We start from the raw sequence: 22,989 nt of genomic DNA on the forward strand, positions 1-22,989 counted from the left end.
CCAGAGAATACTGTTATTATTTTTAAGTATACAACTTATATATAGACAATTAAGCTGTGAATATATTTTTAAGCAATTATATGAAGTAGAAGATGATATTTGTCTTCAGATAATTTGTTAATCTAAGATAGGATGGTCATACATTAAACACAGGATTTTTAATACATTAAACACAGGATTGTATAATGCACTGCTACAGTACCTTGAGTATACAAGGCATTAAAATGTTTATTAGGTTAAATATAAAGATTTTTGAGGGGGAAATAAAAAGCCACAAAGAGTTAAAACATGATATGAGAACAATATTAGGTTGGTGTTCTTCGCATCTACTTAAAAGAATATTGGAAACTTTTCAGCAAGAGATTATACAGTGAGATTTGGCAATTATGAGGAAAAACAGCTTTGGAAAGACAAGAAGGAAGACTGAGAACAAATGTTATAGCACGATGAGACAATCTAATAAAACCACACAAATTTCTTTCAAGTAATATATATAAAGCTACTTTTGATACAGTAAAGACAGAACAATCAGTTATCTGCTTTTTTTAAAAAAAATCTCAGCCGAACTGTAAATAAAATACTTGGTTTTGAACTTGCTAATATTTACAGAATCATTATTACTAGAGGAGCATCAGCTGGGTTGGTAGAGGTTTAACATCACCTCTCAGTCCTGTATAACTTCCCTGGGGTAAAGAAAAGAAAGTAAGAGATGGCTGCAGTAACTGCATCTTTCATAGCAGGGTTCTGTTTTTGCCACACAAATTGAAATACTTCCACCACTACAAAACCAGGTCATGCGTAGTATGATTAGTTCTGGATATATTTGACTTCTTACACATAGCAAAATAGCCAAGTAGGAGTGTGTCACCATAAGTTCAAGTGAGAGTACCAGCACCCCAATAAAACAAAATTATATTATACTGAGAAATAATGTATAAAATACCTTGTATAATTAATTATTCCTTCCTTATATCTGATGTATATAGCCAACAGACTTTCAAATGCTGAATGGATAAATAAAAAATGTTGAGGGAAAGCCCATATTGTGAATTAAGAAGAGACTTTTAAACTAATGGATAAGGTTAAAGAGGAATTAATGCTCTGAGGTAAAAATTCAATAATTTTTAAGTACAGATATCTAAAGTTTCATACAACTTCAATGGCAATGCAAAATTCCATTTGTAGAGTTAATATTAGATTCTCTATGTTTTTCCTTCCCTGAACCATAAAAAATATACAGCCTTTTTATTATTTCTAATAAGTTTTGAGAAAGAGATTATTAAAAAAGCACAAACATATTGATACAAGAGAGTGGTCTAACTACAATAGTAGGAACTATTGAATCTATGAAAAAAATTGAAAAATAGACATACAGTATCCATGAGAACAAATATTTACATGATATATTACCTGAATCCATTTATCTGGAATTGCCATGGCTAAACGATAATCAAAGCCACCGCCTCCCTGGGAAATTGGAGAACACAAAGCTGGCATTCCTGATACATCCTAAAACAAATACATAAGCATCAGCATTGCTTTGTTTTAATAAATATGTTCCCAATTGTAAAGCTGAGGCCAATATATCAAAATAATAAATAGGGACACATTTCTAAGGTCTTTTAGTCAAATAATTGATCAAAGTGAGAAGTTATCTCATATTTCCATGTAAGATTTTTAGTATTGTAGGGTAGTATCCAAGTGTACATAAATATATTAGATAAAATATGGTGGGTTCATAGGATGACTCAAAGAATATAAATTCAAGAGAGAACTCAAACAGTGTATAATTCCTTAGGAAGGCAAAGAAGAACGTAAGTAAAACAGAATGCCAGGAATTGGGTACCCCAAAGGGATGGAGTGGGGTCAAGAGGAAAGGGATGGACAAACAAAAGGGGGGATACAATTAAGAATTCAAGGTATGTCCTTCAAAATTGAGGAGAGAGAAGGGAGTAGCATAGGAGTGGGTGAAAAGGTCAGAAGGGGTGACACTGATCAAGATATATTGTATTCATAAACTAGTTTGTTAAATGGTAACTTTTGTACACATCCTTAAAGATAGATGTTTTTAAAGCAAAAAAAATTGGGATTTATAAAAATACCTTTTCAAAATTCTGATGAGACCATATCACCAGGGATAACAAGAAATGGATATTAAAGATGAAGATAAAATTTCTTGAGAAAACATTGTGATGTATTGTATATTATGTCTAAATGTTTTCTTAGGAAATAGAATCTATGGATACATAAAGAGCAAATATGCTTGAGTACTAAATCTGAGCCTAGGCAAGCTATCACATTAAATTATATGAATTATTTGAAGCAGTTTTTGAAACCGTAGAGCTAGTGACCAGTCTTTTAAAATTTGAAAGAAAGGTAACCATAAAATTCACCAAAATAAGTATACTTGTATATAAAAATGTTGATATTTACTTACATACCATATGTAAATGATGGATTTGAATGAAATATATTCCTAACTTCTTAGAAATTCTATAAGGTATTTATAACTATTCCTGAAGGTACAATTCAATTACGCTATTTTAGTTAATGAAATAATTATGCTGAATGATAATTCAAAAAAATTAACATTTATAGTCTTCATAATACATAAATTCACATATTTAAATCTGTAGAATTTTATATAAAATCACATTACTTATTCATTACACTATTTCTTTTCTTAAAAAAAGAGTTCGTGAGGATCAATTCCACATTTTGAAGAGATTCCCATTAGACAGAAAGTGAAGTATTGAAATTGAAGTAGTTTTCAATTCAAGTAGAATAAATTGAAGACACATTTTGCTTTTTAACAAAATTTAAGCTTGGATAATATAAAGTAAGCTAAAGTCTAAAGTTTCATTGGTAGAAAACACTGATAATCAGATAAGGGCTCTCTAGATGATGAAACTATTTTACTTGAAATGAATGGAAAGATCAATGTAACAATTTTAACTTTCAAGTATTAAATAATTGCTTCTTTTCTTCAGAACCCACATCTGATTTTAGTTGTCATTAACTGTTTGCAGCAAGTTTTCATATATCGTTCCTTGCTTTGGATTGAAATAAAAATAATTGACAATCTAATTATTTTTTGATATCTGACAGAGAAATTAAAATGCTATAAAAGGGGAAATAAAGTTTAAAATATACTCTGATGATAAAAGAGATTCAGTGTATTAGCAAGACTTACATGATAGGATTGAATATAGCGAGATAAAATGTATAATTACTATGAGGCACCTTGATTGTATTGTAGTTTTAGGATTGCTTGCTTTCCTATTCTAAATAAATACTTATTCCAGAAATTTATGGCCACTGCTCTATTCTTACAAGGTATTTATAAGGTAAGATGCCTGAAGATAAGAAAACTTTTCTCCATCTAGAGACAAAGAAATCATAAACGGTTGTATATCTGAGGTTTGAGAAATGATGGATAGAGAAAAAGACAAAATATAATAAGTACCAGAAGTAGACTCACTCCAAGGAACTAAATGCCAACAAAATAAACATAAACATAATCCTGACACTTTTCTTTTAATAAAAGTAGCCTTCTCATTTTATATGCCCATAACTACACTTTGTATAGAACAATTTTACATGCTAAATTCAATTTTAGTAATTCCTAGTTAGAGAACTCAGTAAACCAGAGGGATTTTAAATCTAAATTTAAATTAGCATAAGCATTTAGCAAACTTCTTAATTTATCACATTTATCACCAAAATGGGAATTGTCAATTATGCATATACCAAATTATATCATTACACTGCAGCTTTGGGACAGTTAATCATGAACTTTCGGTAATCATAATAACTAGTGAACATTTGGCAATCTGAGAGCAATAACATAAACAAGAAAGGTAATAGAATAAGAAGAAAGGTTTCAGAGGTGCTAGCAGGCAGTAATTCATGCCATCTCTTCTGATTAAACTGGAAAAGAAAAAAATTATAAATCAACTAATAGACAGACGCACATTAATATTCAATCTTTTCACTGAAGGTCTCTGGGTAGATGGACTTGTCCACTGATTAGGATATTTTACTTTGTAACTACTGGCACTTTCTTTTTAACAACAGAATATTGACAAGTAATTAGTGTATATTATCTCCTAATAAGTAAACACTGAATTCGAAATAATGTGCCACCCATATGGTTAGGACTATAAGTACTAAGGTTAAGGTACATTTTCATTTTTGCATTTACTGACATGAAATTAATAATGTAAATCCTGTACTGAAAAGTGCTTTGTATTAAGGTGGTATTCAAATAGTGGTCATGTGGCTTTACCTCAGCTATTGTTATTGAATCTGGATACAAAGTATGAACCAAATGATTGGCCAACATGAGGTAAATCAAGGCATCTTCATCTACTTGTAGTCCAAAATATTCATTGTAGCCACCTGAAAAATCCTGACCTAAAGAAGAGAAAATAAATACACATATAGTAGCTCAATATACAAATCTTAACTCTGGATAGACTTAACCAGAAATTGAAAGGATATTTGTTACTCTCAGAAAGTGTAGTATGTTACCACCAACAAATGTACTAAATATTTCATTTAAAATTTTAGAGTTCAGAAATTGCTTAAAATCAACTGCTTATTAAAAAATAGAAATGTAATTTACTTATCATTAAATTTTACAGCAGAAATATGTGATACAGCACTGAAAGGAATTCTAAATTTTAAAATGTTAATATTTTCTATCACATTGAAATATAACAATAGTAGGTTCTAAATAATCTAATAACAGAGTAGAGTCTTCTGAGATAAAGAACAGTAAGTATAAGAAACACTATGAATCTGCTCTTTGTTATACTAAATATGTGCTTTGATTATTATTATTTGTTTATTTGCTAGTCCTGTGGCTGGAACTCAGGGCCTGAGCACTGTCAAGTACTCTAGCTCTTAAGCCACAGAGCCACTTCTGGCCTTTTCTATATATGTGGTGCTGAGGAATAGAACCCAGGGCTTCATGTATACGAGGCAAGCACTCAACTACTAGGCCCCTTGATTATTGTATAATACAGATTTCCTATGACAAATACTTTACATTCTACCACTTACCCTGCATCTTTTTTTTTTTTTTTTTTTTTTGGCCAGTCCTGGGCCTTGGACTCAGGGCCTGAGCACTGTCCCTGGCTTCTTCCCGCTCAAGGCTAGCACTCTGCCTCTTGAGCCACAGCGCCGCTTCTGGCCGTTTTCTGTATATGTGGTGCTGGGGAATCGAACCTAGGGCCTCGTGTATCCGAGGCAGGCACTCTTGCCACTAGGCTATATCCCCAGCCCAGCCTGCATCTTAATGTGACTTAAACTATATTTAACTTAAGATTATCCCCTTCACTCCCTAGTCTATTAGTAATTTACTCTTAACTTTTATAACTACATAAAATCAGTGCTTAATGCCACTTCTCCCACTACATAAAAAAAAGTTCGTGTGTGTGCGCGCACGCGTATTTCCAAATATTTTCATGGATCATTTTTCTCACTTGTTTCATTGTAAATGCTGTTGGTTTATACCTTGAGGGTTCTGTAATACAGGGTTTAATTTTCTTTCTGAATAATTATTTATTGTCCAAGTGGTATACAGAGGGGTTACAGTTTCATGTTTAAATTTTTTTTAAAGTTTGTGTTAAGGCCAGTGTATTACTAAGATGTCCTTTAAAGTATAATCTTGTATTCACTAGTAGGAGATATTTACCTCTTGCCAAAAACAACAACAACAACAACAAAAAAAAACCCCAACAATAACAAAGAAGACATATATAACAGGGTACTAAACATAAATCCATTAGTAATGGTCATTGTAGTTTCTATAACGTATCCTGAACCTGGATATAATCTTTTGATAAAGAAGTAAATGCTAAAAATGTTAGTTGAATTAGTAAAATGTCAGGTTACATACCCATTCCATGGTGATGATATAGCATAGATGTAACACCATCAAAACGAAATCCATCAAAGTAATACTCTTCCATCCACCATCTTAGGTTTGATAAAAGGAATCTTAGAACTTCCCAGCTAAAATATTAGACAAACATATGTAATTAATTGTGTTTATCTTATTTCTATACATTCTTGGCTCAGAGTATTGATTACAATTTTAAGTCTCTATCTCAAAAAACATCATGTTCCAGGAAAATATACAAGATCTAGAAATCAACTAAGAATACATTCAATTGTTTAATGAAACTTGTTTTAAAGGGGCATTTATTATCATTTGTAACAATTAACATATGTGTAGGGCAGCCCTAGCAGAGGATCACCATAGCTCAATATGTTCAAATGACCATATAAAATGATGCTAATCGAAATGAAGTTACAGAAGAAGTTACAGAACAAGAGGGCTTTTTGTTCTTTTGTTCATGTTGTTATTTTTAATGTACTATATGAAATTCTTGCCTTTTTCTTTTTTCTCCCCTTTGGTTTATCCTTTGTAATCACTGTGTTAGATTTTGGTACCCTGTGTATTGCATATACATTTACCTGATTTCCATGGGGAAGGGGAATAACAAAATTAAGAAACAAAAGATAAACAGTAAACCAATGCAACAGTGACAGCCACAGGACAGTATAACTTGGTGAAGTGGGGAAGAAGAGAAAAAGACAAAGTAAAAGAAAAATGAGGAAGGGGTAACAATGTTTGACAAGAAATGTACTCATTTATTTACCTTACTCTGTATATCACCTTTACACCAAAATAAAAGTAATTTAAAAAGACATTTATTCGTTATATTTTAGTCATAAAATCAGTTAGTGAAGTGTTGATAGGGAAGTGTTGATAGGAAAATAAATGTTTAGAAGGAATACCAAGAGAACAAATGGTCCTGTCCATTGTTGTGTGTTCATCAGCCACAATGATTATTATTCCAGCAGTGATTTTATAAATGTGTAAACTATCTTTAAATTTTTACCAACTTTTTTTTTTTTTTTTGCCAGGTCTGGGGCTTGGACTCAGGGCCTGAGCACTGTCCCTGGCTTCTTTTTGCTCAAGGCTAGCACTCTGCCACTTGAGCCACAGCACCACTTCTGGCCTTTTTGTATATATGTGGTGCTGAGGAATCGAACCCAGGACTTCATGTATATGAGGCAAGCACTTTACCACTAGGCCATATTCCTAGCCCAACGTTTTTTGTTTAATACAAATCTCCCTGAAAATATTCTTATATATTCAGTAGCAATGTAGATTCAGTAAGTCTGCTAAAAATATTTGTGTTACAATTTTAAAAATATATAATTCAAAATACAAAACCAAAGATGAAAAAAGAGACACTATTAACCACAAGGCAGCCAATACTGTATTTGCCAGAGTGTAGTACATTTTTTATTTTGTTTGTTTGTTTTGTTTTTGTGAATTTTTTTTGGTCCAGGTACTAAGGCTAAACTCAGAGCTTGCATAATGTCCTGGAGCATTTTTGCTCAAGGCTAGAGCTCTTCTACTTGAGACACAGCTGCCTTTTTGGCTTTTTTGGTAGTTAATTGCAGATAAGAAACTCAAGGACTTTCTTTCCCTGGCTAGCTTTGAACCAGGATCCTTAGCTCTTAGCCTCCTGAGTACCTAGATTACAGGCATGAACCAGTAACACCAGCTAGACTGTGATTTTGTAGAAGTAAAAGGAAAGTTAAATGGTAAAATGCAAATGCTTAAAGCAAGTTGTCCAAATTAAAGAGCAAAATATCCATAAATATAGAAGGAAAACAAAAAACTGTACAACTCAATTAAAAACACCACATGAAACAAAGCTATTTCGGACAACTACAAAGAGGGCAACATCAATTAGCATTTTCTTTAGTCATATAGCTATGCTTGAGTTCTCTATCTTATTATAACTGTAGTTTTAAGACTTTAATACCCCATTTAGTTTAATGACAAAGCTGTAATAGTGTACACAAATCTTTAACCCAGTTGTAATTTGTAGATTTTTTTAAACCTTTAATATATTAAAGAGCAATCGAACATAAGTGGAAAGTAAGTCATCACAATCAACTCTGAAATTGTAAATCTAAACATTAGAAAGACGAATGTTGTTAGTAATTAACTGCTTTAAATAGGTGACTTTGAAGTTGAAAAGTGGGAAGCTTATTCTAAAGATACAAATGACGTTCGGTCTAAGCAATCCAGTAGAGAGATATTATGAAGATCAGAATATATAAGTTAAACCATGAAGGCAGAATTTGCTTATATGTCTGTTTTAATACATATTTTCATTTATTATTTAAGGAATAATCATACACAAAAATAAACACAAAGAGGTATACTATTTTTTGTTTCATTAGTATGCTTTATGTTTTTTACAGAAGTTTTGATTTATAGAAAATTATAAAGGAGGTATGAAAATAATTATTTTTAGTCTCTATCCACATGAATGCCTATATTGTTTTAAACCCAGTTGCTGGATGAAAAATATCAGCAAAATGGATATATTTCCATGTAAATAAAATCTGAAAATAGTATTTTGAAAAGGACATAGAGAGTTTTCTTATTTGGTTACTGAACATAAACTGAACATAAACTGAAAGGTATACCAACCCAAAGCTCACCAGATTACTAATGATATTTGTTTAAATCTAAATATACTGGATAAATAATAGGAATATATGACTACATGAAGCACAGATTATAAATTAACCAAGGGTTTATCCTATATGTACTACTGGGTTTTTTTGTTTCTTTGTTTTCACTTCCAGAGAACTTTATTATTTTTTTAATCTGAATCCTCCATCTTTTAGCTCTCCATATTCCCCTTCACTGCACATTTTCTTATGCTTACTATATTTACTCATTGACATTACCATTTTCAACTTGTGGCCATGCATAGTCAATCTAACACAAAAATCATGGGCTGGATGTTTTCTAGGTAGAAAAGTTGTAATGAAAAAAAAGGACAAAATCAAATGACAAGAAAAAATGACCAAATGACACTGCAATTTATTAAAAACAAAAGGAAATGATGTTAGTTTAATAAATAAAAAATACCTGATATAAAATAATGGATTAAATATAGAGTTAATAAAAGCCCTATTGATTCCTATTATTAAAATAATTAACCTATTTTTATAATTTAGTAAGAGCAGTAATAAAACCAGTATATTAAAAGAAAAAGATCATCTAATTTCATGACATCAATGCTTCACAAGAAAAAAATCCCCCAAATTTTGAACTGATAGGAATAAATTAAATTTTTATTTCTTTCAAAATAATTTTCCATCATATATTTTTATTTTATTATAAGTAGTTGAATAAAGTATTTGCTACTTAACAGTTTGTGAATATAATGCACCTTATTCAATGTCACCCTCTTTAACATTCCCACCCATCCTTCCCAATCCACTCTTTCCCTCATTAAAAAAAAAAAATACTACAAGATACACATTGAATTTTTGGCTATATTCTCCTCTCTTCCTTTTTTAATTGTCTCCTCCTATTCCCTTATGCCCATTTCAAGTACCCTTTTCCTGGTGTTAATTTTGTTGAATTTTGACTTTGCCTTTCTAAGAAATTACATTATTTGAGTTCTCCCTTGATTGAACTCTATTTTAGTTAATACATTTGCATATAATTGCATATCATATAACATATTTACTTATAAACTAATTGTAGCTTCCACATATGAAGGGGAATTTCAACCTTTCTCTCCCTGAGCCTGACTTGCTTCACTTATATTTTCCAATTCCTTCTATTTCTTTGCAAATGATACAATATCATTATTTCTAGAGAATGAATAAATTTCTATTGTGTACATATAAAATTTTCTTGTTCCATTCATTCACTGAAGGATATCATAGCCATACCTTGGCTAGATGAATAGTACTGCAATGAACATAGTTATACTGGTGGCTTTACAGTATCCTGGTTTGTAATCTTTGGGGTAAAAGCCCAGAGGTAGCATTGCTGAAACATTTATTTTAGAAATCAGTAATGAAACAAACCATTTGTGTTCCCCATACAAAGGAAAGTAAAAGAGTAAAGATAAATATTTTAGAATATATTAAAAAATCCAGATTAAAATTCACGAATAACCAAAATTTGAAAAAAATTAATCAATCAAAATATTTTTTAAAAATGCCATCAAGAGAAAAAAATTTAGCATAAAATTTTAAAGTTCATAGCAGCAAGTAGGTGAATGTTTAAAATAGTATGTCTCTAATTAAAGTAATTTTATAAAATTAGATCATTAGGAAGTGTTAAGGAAAAGTAATTACCCTTATAAGCCTAAAACTGTAAATTAGTAGCCTTAGTTATATATGAAAAAAGGAATTATCAGAGCAATATATTGACAGAAACTACAAACTCAAAGCACATTACAATCTTTATGCTCCCAAGTTTTTGTTTGCTACAAATGTCTGAGATGTGACATCTGAGTGTGAAAAATAAATGCATTACAAATATTTTCAAGACATAATTCAGAATTCACAGATGACAATATAGGTTGAAGAGTGTTACTCTTTCAGTGGAATGAAGATGCTGAGCTTTTGTTTTGTATACAATATGTAAACATCAGACTTCCAGCCACATCCAGGTTCAGAGATTCACTGTAGAGAATTTCACTAGAAGAGTCAAGATATACTGTCCTCATGCTAACCATGCTTTTTACAGTGTAACACTATAGAGCAAAAGCATCAAGAAAAATGATTCATAAAAGGAACCTAGATGTCAAGTTATAAGAACCCTGTCCTGATTGTCTTCTGACCTGTCCATTAGGAAAGCTCACTCACTTTCCAGTGTTTCATTTAAGAGTGGAGATTAGGCATCTTCTGCCTTGGTACATAACAAAGTCCAGACCCTTTGGCAGAAAGCAGGTATTCATCATACTCACACTGTTTATTCCTATATAATAAACACAAAGAAAATTGTTAACCGTTTTATGGTAAGAACCTTCTAAAATGTAGGCTCATGGCCATTGGCCAAGGCAAATCTTATGGGGAGGCCTTTTTTTCTGGATAGCAGTCTTAGTCATGTTGTATTTATTTGTTTTTGTTTTTCCTTCACAAAAGTAGAACCTAATTCTATAATTGTAAAATACTTAGTGATTTAGGCTTCTAGAGGGGAAAAATATAGTCTTTTTATCTCAGAGATGCTAAAACCTCAAAAGCAAGCAAAAGAATCTAAATATGAATACAAAATCAAAATAGTGGAAGGACACTTGGCCAAGGTGCATTGTTTTGACTTCTTCCAACAGCTACATTGGCAATAAAAATATACCATACATAAATGAACTACTTCACTGTATCTAAAATTTTGAGGGCAGGAATAAGTTTAAGATGTATGTCACCAGTAAAAATACAGACTAAAATGTCCAAAACAGTTTTCACATTCAGCATTCATCAGTTCTACTTTTCATCTTTACAGGAATTAGGAAGAAAAGGAGCTATGATAAATTCTAGCTGTATTAAAAATACTGCTCAAAGTATTTCTGGTAATAAATGAACTGAATCATACCAATCGAATGGTTTGCCTTGAATCAAAGAATGAAAATGTCTAACAAAGGGTACAATAAAAAAGTCAGTTCACTCTTTCTACTGCAAAATGCCATCAGACAGCCCATAACACAGTTGATATATCCAGTTGAATAGAGTCCCATAAAAATAGAGAACAGAATTTAAAACAACATATTACTTCGATGGGTTTGAACAGACCAGATAAGACTTGAGCTTTATTCTGTTGATTATGACTTACAAACAACTGAGATGCGTAGTACCAAACCAATTGAGAGAGAATAGCTGTTAACTTGCAGATAACTATGACAAACCAACAAAACCATAATAACAAATAACAATATACCTCACTTGTCAATATGAAAAAAGGTTGAGAATACTTTGTTTCATAATTTAAACCATTAACTTTCATGATATATTCATCTACCAAAGGGCATCTGGGTTGATCCCATATGTCAGCTATGGTAAATAATGCTCTAATGAGCATAGTTTTGCTGGTAGCTTTGCTGTGGCCTTGTCTGCGGTAATTTGGGTAAATTCCCAAGAGCTCTAAGTTTAGCCTTTTGATGAATCTCCATACCACTTTCCAGAGTAGTTGAACAAGTTTATTTTCCCCCCAACAGTGTAGTAGCATTCCCTTTTGGCTATATCCCCAATAGCATCTGTTATTACATTTCTAGATAATGGGAATTCTAATTGAGGTGAAGTGGAATCTCAATGTTGTTTTGATTTTGCATTTAAGGCCAGGGAAGTTGAACATTTCTTCATGTGTTTATTAGCTATTCTTATTTCCTCTTCAATGAAGTCTCTAAGGCTTTAAGTCTCTAAGTTTTTAGGCACTTATTAATGGGTTGTCTGTTGTATGGCTAGTGAATATCTCCCAATCTGTGGTCTTTCTATTTATTTTGCTAGCTTTGCCCTTTGCTATGCAGAAGTTATGTACCTGTAACCCCTCTGCACATCACCTTTACAATAAAATTTAAAAAATAAAACTATTAATACACAGTTTGAGGATTAGTAATGCTGACAGTTGACTGATTTGCTCACTGTCATTTAATTTTCATAAAGCAGAAAAAACCCTTAATAGCTAGAAAAACATTGAAATGAATCTTTTTTATGCTTTTTATCCACTTTAAATACATAAATCACAGGTACCTAGTATAGAAGCTGAAAGCATTGACTATATATATATATATATATATGAATTTCTGGCAATCAAACTAATCAGGACTGTAGTTCATTTGGATGTTTGAAATATTCAATCTATAATCAAGTAATGAAGACTTATTAAGGAAATTTTTGTCATATACAGATATCCTAATATTAAGGTTGTAGAAACTACCCTTATAATCAAAAACAGTTGATTGTCTCACATTCTGCCAATAAACTTTATAATGAAATAAAACACAGCCAAATTTTCTTGGCAAGAATGTGTAATCAGTTATAATGACAATTATTTAATGAAATTACATTTTGTAATCCAAGCCTGTTTTGCAAATGTTCTATCTATTTGTGGTTCAGAATAACCCCTGAGATTTTCAAAACACACAACGTGATTCTTCAGATACTTTTAAACCTTCTAGAAGATATTATTAAACAGAGGTAGAATTTTAAAAATATGAAAAGGTGGTAATCTTCTTAGCTATTCCATGGTCACTGAGGCTGAAGTGCTGTGAAACAGTATGTCACAAAACCATGAAGCAAAATTTTCAATGTTTTTATCTGGGTTTCAACTAGAGTAACAGAAGATAGTTGCTTTTTAATAATAAAAACAAAAACATTAAAATATAAATTGTATTTATTATCTGGACAGACTAATTTGTCTACAGTTGAAATATTCATTTTTTCAAATGTATCTTCGAAAACATGAGCACAGTTTGAATGGTATGAAATAAAAATTCTGTTATTATACAGTACATGTTTTTCTAAAATAACATGGAATTTAATTGCCTGTGCATGCCACATGCATGTTTTAAAGTACTACCTTATGTATGTAACTGTAACCCCTTTGTAGATCACCTTGAAAATAAAATTAAATTTAAAAAAAGTGTCATGATTGATGGAAGGTGTTGCGGATGTATCTTAATAATAAATACACATTAAATATTTTCACTAAATTGAAGGCATAAAGAGGGGTATACATGTTATAAATACTAACAAAATATATCCAGTTACTAGAGAGTAAAAATACAAAAAAAACAACGAACAAAAACAAAACAAAACAAAACAAAAAAACAAAAACAGGCAATAGTCACTCAAACCCTTAATCCTAGCTACTCATGAGGCTCAGATATAAGGACTCTGATCCAAAGGCAGACCAGTAAAGAAAGTTCTTGAGGCTTTTATTTCCAATTAATCTACAAAAGGCCAGAAGTAGAGGTATGGCTCAAGTGGTGAAGCAGCAGCCTTAAGCAAAAAAGCTGAGGGCAGCACCCAGGCTGAGTTTAATCTTAAGTACCAACAGTGTATCTGTATTTGCAAGACATAAGACTGAAGTACTGCAAAAGCAAATGTATGTCCTGACATGAGGGTGGGTGGGAAGAGTTAAATTTCTATACATTGATGCCATTCATGAGACTTTAAATTAATCTTCACTTCCTAATTTAGCTGTGGACTTTGGAGGTCGGAAATATGCCCTGCATGAGTTTTATTCATTTTAACCCAACTGACATTAACTAAATTAATTATTAACATAGAAAGCTAAAAATCAGGGCTAAGAATGTGGTCTAATGGTGGAGAGCTTGTAGCATCCATGAAACCCTGGTTTGATTCCTCAGCACCACATATATAGAAAAAGCCACAAGTGGAGCTGTGGCTCAAGTGGTAGAGTGCTAGCCTTGAGCAGGCCCTGAGTTCAAGTCCCGGACAGGCAAAAAAGAAAGAAAGAAAGAAAAAAAGCTAAAAATCACAAAAAATATCTGAAGTAGTAAAAGTAGAAAAACAACATAATTAAAACAATTTATTCTACTTAACAAGTACTGTTCAGGCCAGATGTCAGAGGATCACATCTGTAATCCTAGCTGGTCATGAAACTTAGGGCTGAGGATCAAGGTTCAAAGCCAACCGAAGAAGGAAAGTCCTTGAAACTCTCATAGCCAATAAATGACTCAACAAAAGACAAAAGTTGAGGCTTAAGTGGTACAGAACTAGTCTTGAGTGAAATAAGCACAGGGACAGAGCCCAGACTTAAAGCCCCAAGAGCAGTGCACGTGCACACGCACACGCATACACACACACACACACACACACACACACACACACACACACACACACATTCAGAGACACTGGTATAAGAAATATAAATTAAAACAAAAAGTTATGTCACTGGAATAAATGAAACATAAGCAATGGCTGTCAAAGCAATGGATACCTACAAAAGTAGCTCAGTAATTAACATGATGTAGAATTTAGAGAGCTAATTTCATGAAGGAAACTAAATAAATGGCTTAGAACAGTCGAATAAAAGATTATCTTCATCCCTTTTCCCTACAGTTTATAATCCCTGCTTAGGGACCTTTTAGAACATGTTTACTACTAGAAAAAGTTAAATCACTAAACTCTTCACTAATCTTTCTTCCTTATTAATGCATGAGTTTGTCTACTAGAGATTTTAACACACATGAGCATTCATACAAACATATACCTTGATTTAAAAAGGAAAGTAGAATGTCCAGCCTCTAGTTAGAATAAGTTCAAATTGTTCTGTATATACAATGTACACTGGAATATAAGTGCTTATGATTAAATATTGAAAAATTTCCCAAATGTTATATAAACCTCTGGTGAGGACAACAAAAAGAAGAAGCCATGGAAACATCAGTATCCTTAAGGAATTATCAGCATCTTTTTGTTTGTTCCTGTTATGAATTTTGCATTTGCACATTGCTGCCTAGAATTTCAAAGGATTCTTCAATGATTAATTTAACAATGCACCCATGTTGCGGAGATATTGCCAAGATTTTTTAAGTAGATACATACATATGAATAGATATTAAGGAGAAGTTAGTGGGAAAATAAACCTTCCAAAATGTAGTAATGTTACAAATAAGAAAATGGACAAATGTTACCAAATGATTATTGTACAGTAACATGTTTGTCAATTTTTAGTTTTTACCCACAGAACATATGAAAAGCAACAAGCAATGTCTTTTTGAAAATCAAATTACTGATTATTTGAAAGTTAAAAATCAATTTAAATTTAATTTCTAAAATTTGTATTAAATATCATACTATATATAACATATATTAAATGCTAGACTTTAACTTGAGGGTTTTCCTGGATTCATTCTTGGGGATTCACACAATTACTGTCAGGACTGCACATACAAAAGGGCCAGGAAATGTTTTTGTATGAACTAGAAATAAACAGCAGAGACTTCATGGGATATGTAAGATATCACATTATGTTACAATCAATCACAGAAAAACATATAATGGAATATATATGATATAGATGTTACTGAATTGCAATTAAAATATCTTTGTAAACTAGGCAGCAATTATCCATAATTTGGTAACTGCTTTATGCATATAATTATATTCATTTTTCATTATAGACTTAGTAGAATATATTCTTTTATTCTACAATCTTGAGGTTTCCAGTTGAGATTGGGAATTAAATTAAAATAAGACATTAAAATTCTTAAAAGCATAATTTTTGTGATCTAAGAGTCTTCAAATTTCAATGAAAATTCTAAATCTAAATATGTATATTTGATTTTGGTTCTTTCATTTCCCTTGTTGGTTAATGATCTATTAGTGAAATTATAAAGCTCTGAATATACCACAGGAATCTCTGTGAAAATTGTAGTGAGACCTTTAAGGTTGCTTTTTGAGAGACTTTTTGCTCACAAATCCATGTTTTTAATGTACTAAGTGGCTTCACTGTTGATACTGTTGACTCTAGTGGTCAAATCTATTTTAGAAAGAAATTATTAAATACTTATGTTTGGATGGTACAAACCGAAAAAACTCAAGTTGCCTGGACTAGAAGTTTAAATAAATCAAATTGCACATTCTTACTTTTCACGAATACAAAAACATAGTTCAAAATAATTCATAGTCAGTTCCATGTAGGATACAGGTAGGTAAAAAGTAATAAAAGGTATATTTAAAGTCAATAAAAATGTAAATGGAAGAGAACAAAACAAATTCATGACAAATGGAAATGTCCAGAAAACAGTAGACAGAAACATTTAGTATTGCTGTGGAATATTAACTCATTTCCTCATAATGGGTTGACTTTTTCCAGTTATTATTATGTTACATCACATATCAGGAGTATTGATTCAAATTTTTGCTTACTTTTTCCTTAGAGCAAAAGCAATACTGTTCCTGATGTTTCTACCTCTTCCCATTACCATCAAAGCACATAATTCTTTGACCTTTGATTTAGCAAGTTAACGAATTATTTCAAAGATGCTTTGTTTTATATACTTGTTAGTCTTGGAAATTAACTGAAAATAAACTGAAAAGTGTATCACTTTTAAAGATGAAAGAGAGGAAGATATAGTTGAAGACAAATGCTTGCTTGTGAAAAACTTTGTCATGTTTACAGATAAAAGACCTACATTTGTTTCTCATAATTCATAAACACTTCATAAGGAAAACTATCTTTGAAGTTTTCTTATCTTATTAAAACAAGAGAAGATGATTTTGATAAATTGGGGGCGGTATTATATATCGTGTGTGTGTGTGTGTGTGTGTGTGTGTGTGTGTGTGTGTGTGTGTGTTTGAGATAAATGATTTATGGCCCAGCCACCTGAGAAATGTTGTCATCATGGTGGCTGGCAAAGCAGGGAACAACAACTTTCTAAAACTATAAAGCTTGTTGATATCACCTGTGTTTACAGTTACAGGAGCATATACGTGAAATGAACTGTGCTTTTTTCCTGTTCAGTGGTGGCCAGTGTGGAATCATACTGGATTACAGTTGAGTGGGTTGCTTTTAAGTTTAGTTTTATAATTTTGAAGAAATAGATTATTGAAAACCGGTAAGTTTCCAGTTTAGCCTGTCAAAAACATAAAAGTAGTCTGCCACTCTACTTTAACAAAATCTTCATTCTTTAACCAAAGCAGGAGGTTTAATATAATGATCTTTCAGAATTGGATTTAAATTAAATAACTGATTTCAAGATTTTGACCAAATGTTTGCCAAGGCTTTGAAAAAAGAAAATTATCTCTATGGTACTCTTGATGGATATTTAAAGAATGATATGTCTCCCTCTACCCTTGTCTACAAATTATTCTAATGTCTGAAAAGCAGAACAGAAGTCTTAACACAGTGAAAGTATTCTGATGCAAGTGAAATTTTCAAGTGTAAAACAGCAAACAAGAATATTTCTATAGTAGACAATGACTAAAATTTTGGACTAAAATACAACATGAAAAGCAGAATTTCTCTGGTATATTACATTCAGTTCAGACTCTCACATTTAAGAATGATACAGACAACTCCAAGTTTGTTAATAAATAAGAATCTGAAACCATGTAATGCAACAGAAAAAACAATTGGGGGAAAATGAAAACACACTCTCTGGAAATAGAAACTACCACAGGGTATAAAACTCAAATGCACACTATATAGAAAAGTAATTGGATCTGCTTTGTGAGCTTCCATGGGTAACAAATTGATAGACAGACTTTGAACTCAATATTAAAAAAAATATGGAAAGGGTTACCTCACAAAGTTTCAAACTACTGGAGATATTCTAGGTAAGAAGAATTATGAATTATGAAGAAATACTAAGAATTAAACTATGGCATTGAGTCCTTTCAAGTCTTACATTTTCTAGAATGAGAAAGATGTACAATGAGACATCTTCCAGACTTACAAGAAGAGAATTTCAGAGGAAAATGAATAGCAGCATAGGCCCATAACAACACATTGTCTCTTAAATACATGTAATTATGGCATCACTTACAAATGCTTCCTTGAAGGAGAATGAGCAGATAGAAACAATCTGTGCACAGTTTGAATACATAAAGTCAAGATATAAAAAATAAATAATTGGGAAACTCAAAGAAATATTTTGAGGAAGAGTAGTGATATGCATGATTGCCAGTTATAAAGCAAAGAAGCCAAAAACTACCTATCTTAATAAAATATGTTAGTCATTCATAATGCAGAAAAGCAGAAATAAATACTGGTTTATGAAATGAATTTTCCCAAGTATAGGATCAGTAGGCACTTATGCAGGAATGGTTCAAATTTACATTATCAAAAATATATATTCTGAAACCATGTCACTCAGTGTTAATTTAATGATTATTTTAAAACTCTTAAAGTTACTTAAGGCATTCACAGAACCTTAAGAATGCTTGATGAATGTAAGGATTTAAATTACATTGTCTCTATCAATAGATTGTCCTTTGTGTTGCTAACAAATAGTGTATAATTTGGATGACTTGTGCTCTGAAAACCATTCATCCAGGGAAAGACCTCTGGATTGTTTTGAAATATTGTTTATTACCAATAAACTTCTTATGAAAAATCATGAAGGAGCTTTTTAAGAGGTAAATAGCAATTTTAATTAATCTGAAATAAAAATCCAGCTGTAAAACTTCAGAGTATATAGTAGTTGCAAATGTTAACAAAGTAAATATTACAGGGCTGTTTTGTACCATCATTCTGACATAAGCCCACCAGAAATTCCAGTTTTCTTGAATGTTCACAGGTATAGTCATTACATTTTTTGGTAGCCACAGATATGGGTTACTATATCATTGTATTATCAGTTGTATGGTGTGTAATACACTTTTATTCACTAATTGGTAATTTATTCACTAATTGGTCCAGTCTTCTAACAATTTCCTAATTAGAATTCCTTTTTTTTTGTTTTCTTTGTGGTAAACTCTTAAAGACCTTCATACATAAGAGATTGGCACAATAGTTGAATTTATTAATGTTTTGTCCTCATTTATAGCTTTTCCTTTAAAATACCAATTTTGATTTTTTTTGCTTCAAGTTTTCCTTGTCTACAAATGTAGAGTTTTTCTTGTATTCATTTAATGTCTTTTTTTTTTCCTTTTTTTCTTTTTTGCCAATCCTAGGGCTTGAACTGAGGGCCTGGGCATTGTCCCTGAGCTTTTTGCTCAAGTCTAGCATTCTACCATTTTAAGTCACAGTGCTACTTCCAGTTTTCTAGTGGATAATGGGAGATAAAAGCTTTACAACCACTCTGGAAAACAGTATGGAGGGTGCTCAAAAACATAAGCTCCCTATGACCCAGCAATCCCACTTCGAGGCATTTACCAAAAGGATCACTAACAAGGCTATACTAAAGCTACCGGCACAACCATGTTCATGGCAACATTATAGCCAAAATATGGAACCAATCCAGATGCACTTCAGTAGATAAATTGATCAAGACAATGTGGTATATACAATGGAATTCAACGCTCCCATCAGAAAGAATGACAATGCCCTATTAGTAAGGAAATAAAAAAGATTTGGGGGAAAAAAAATCATACTAAGTAATATTACCCAGACCCAAAGAAACATAGATTCCATGTTTTCCCTTCATTGGTAATAATTAGTAAATGTCTAAGACAGTCCTAACAGAGGATCACAATAGTTCAATATCTATGTGCACATGAACATATAAGATGATGCCAATAGAATTCCTCTGTAAATCCATCTGGACCTGAGCTTTTCTTGGATGGGAGATCTCTTATTGCACTTTCTATTTCATTGCTGGATATGGGTCTGTTTAGTAGGTTTAACTTTAAATGGTTAAGTTTGGATATATCAATTTTTGCTAGAAATCCATCCATTTCCTCCAAGTTCTCAAATTTATTAGCATATAGGTTTGTAAAATATGCCCTTATTATATTCTGAATCTTGGCTGTTTCTGTGGTAATGTTTGCAGTTTCGTCTCTGATTTTGTTTATTTGGGTGTGCTGTCTTCCATTTTTGGTCAGATTTGCTAGTGGTCTGTCTATCTGATTAATTTTTTTGAACAACCAAGTCTTTGTTTTGTTGATTCTTTCTATGTTTTGTTTTTTTTGTCTCTAAGTTGTTTAATTCTGATTTAACTTTAATTATTTGTTACTGTATATTGGCTTGCTGTTCTCTTTCAAGGAGATTAAGGTGCTTCCATATGTGGTTGAATTGATATTTCTCCAGTTTGTTGATGTAGGCACTCAGAGCTATAAATTGGCCTCTGAGTACTGCCTGTGCTATGTCCCAATGGATCTGGTCCTTTGTGTGCCCATCCTGGTATAATGCCATAAACATTTGAATTTCTGTTCTGATTTCTTTAATGAGCATATGAATTAAGAGAGAAATTCTATAAGGCCTTCAAAACAGAACTCACACCTATATTTCTCAAACTCTTCAATGAAATAGAAACTGAAAGTTTGTTGCCAAAACCAGACAAGGACTCATCAAAGAAAGAGAAGTGTAGACCCATTTCCTTGATGAACATTGATACAAAAATTCTCAACAAAATTCTGGCCAATCAATTTCAACAAGTCATAAAAAAATCATAAACTATGATCAAAGTAGATTCATTTTAGGGATGGAAAGCTGATTCAATCTATGCAAGTCAATTAACATAATCCACCACATCAACAGGAGCAAGATCAAGAATCACATAATTATTTCTCTAGATGCAGTAAAAGCGTTTCATAAAATCCAGAACCCATTTATGATAAAACCTTTGGAGAAACTAGGATTCCAGTGAACGTTCCTGAATATAATAAAGGCTGTATATGACAAACCCACAGCGAGTATTATACTTAATGATAAAAAGTTAAAGCCATTTCCTTTAAAATCAGGAGGAAGATAAGGTTGTCCACTCTCTCCTCTCCTCTTCAAAAGAGTACTAGAATTCCTACTCAGAGCAATAAAGCAAGAGGTAGACATAAAGGAGATCTAAATAGAAAAAGATGAAGTTAGACTCTCTCTCTTTGCAGACAACGTGATCCTGTATCTAAAGAACCTCACATACCCTACTTGAGCTGATCTAAAATTTTGGCAAAGTAGCAGTATATAAAATAAATCCTCAAAATTCAATGGATTTTCTATATGCCAACAACCCGAAGAGCAAGGCTGAAATCAGGAAAGCAACCCTTTTTGCAATAGTCTCAAAAAAACATAAAATACTTAGGAATAACCTTAACCAAAGAAGTAAAAGATCTCTATGATGAGAACTTTGACAACCTGAAAAAGTTAATTAAAGCAGAACTAAGGAAATGGAAAAACCTCCCATGCTCCTTGATTGGGACTATTAACATGGTCAAATGGCAATACTGCCAAAGGCCATCAAGAAATTCAATGCAATACCCATTAATATCCCAACATCATTCTTTAACGGAATTGAGGAAGCAATCCAGTAATTCATATGGAACAATACAAAACATCGAATAGCAAAAACAATCCTAAGCAGAAAGAAATGTACTGGAAGAATTCCAATACCTAACTTCAAGTTGTATTACAAAGCTATATTAATAAAAATAGCTTGGTATTGGCACAAGAACAGGCCTGAGGACCAAAGGAACAGAATTGAAGACCCAGAAATGAATCTGCAGAAAGATGGCTACTTAATCTTTGATAAAGGAGCTAAAAAAATAGGAAGGAATAAAGACAGACTCTTCAACAAATGGTGCTGGCAAAACTAGTACAAAACAGACTTCAACAAATGGTGCTGACAAAACTGGTTCAACACCTCTAATATACTAAAACTAGATCCTATGTATCACCCTGCACCAAAACCAATTCCAAATGTATCAAAGACCTCAAAGTAAAATTAGATACCCTAAAAACACTACAAGAAGGGATAGGAGAAACACTTGGGCTCCTTGGCACAGGACAAAACTTCCTTAACAAAAGCCCAGAAACACAACAAATGAAAGAAAGGTTGGACCAATAGGACTGCATCAAACTGCTGAGCTTCTGCATGGCAAAGGCCATAGCTTGTAAGATGAACAGAAAGCCCACAGATTGGGAGGAGATCGTTACTGGCCATACAAGAAACAAGGGCCTCATATCTAAAATGTATGTCGAACTCAAAACAATTAAATTCCTCCAAAACAAATCCTCAGAGAACCAATAGCTGCCTCAACAAATGGGCTAAAGACCTAATGAGAGACTCCTCTGATGAGGAAATGAGAATGGCCAAGAGACATGAAAAAGTGCTCTACCATCACTGGCCATGAAATAAATGCAAATCAAAACAACTGTGAGATTCCACCTTACTCCAGTAAGAATGTCCATTATCAGGAAAACTAACAACAACAAATGCTGGGGCATAAGGCAACCCTATTATATTACACTGTTAGTAGGAATGTAAACTTGTTCTATCACTCTGAAAAGCAGTGTGGAGGTTGCTCAGAAAGATAAACACAGAGCTCCCCTATGCCCCAGCAGCCCCACTTTTGGGCATCTACCCAAGATTACAAGCAAGACCACACTAAAAGCCACCAGCACAACAAGGTTCATCGCAGTACAACTTGTAATTGCTAAAATATGGAACCAACCCAGATGCCCCTCAGTAGATAAGTGGATCAAGAAAATATGGTACATATACACAATGGAATTTTATGCCTATA

General features: G+C 32.3%; 1 protein-coding gene across 1 annotated transcript in view; it reads right to left on the minus strand.

Annotated features, from left to right (window-relative positions):
* Gbe1 (1,4-alpha-glucan branching enzyme 1) overlaps positions 1-22,989 on the minus strand; it is a 224,410-nt gene that overhangs the window by 63,418 nt on the left and 138,003 nt on the right. The window contains exons 8-10 of the mRNA XM_048346430.1: positions 5,906-6,021; positions 4,289-4,416; positions 1,411-1,509 (exon numbers count right to left, since the gene is read on the minus strand). Coding sequence (XP_048202387.1) covers positions 1,411-1,509; positions 4,289-4,416; positions 5,906-6,021 — 343 coding nt within the window. The remainder of the gene's footprint in view (positions 1-1,410; positions 1,510-4,288; positions 4,417-5,905; positions 6,022-22,989) is intronic.

The sequence above is a fragment of the Perognathus longimembris genome, chromosome 5 (assembly GCF_023159225.1).
Source record: "Perognathus longimembris pacificus isolate PPM17 chromosome 5, ASM2315922v1, whole genome shotgun sequence".
NCBI classification, from domain to species: domain Eukaryota; kingdom Metazoa; phylum Chordata; class Mammalia; order Rodentia; family Heteromyidae; genus Perognathus; species Perognathus longimembris.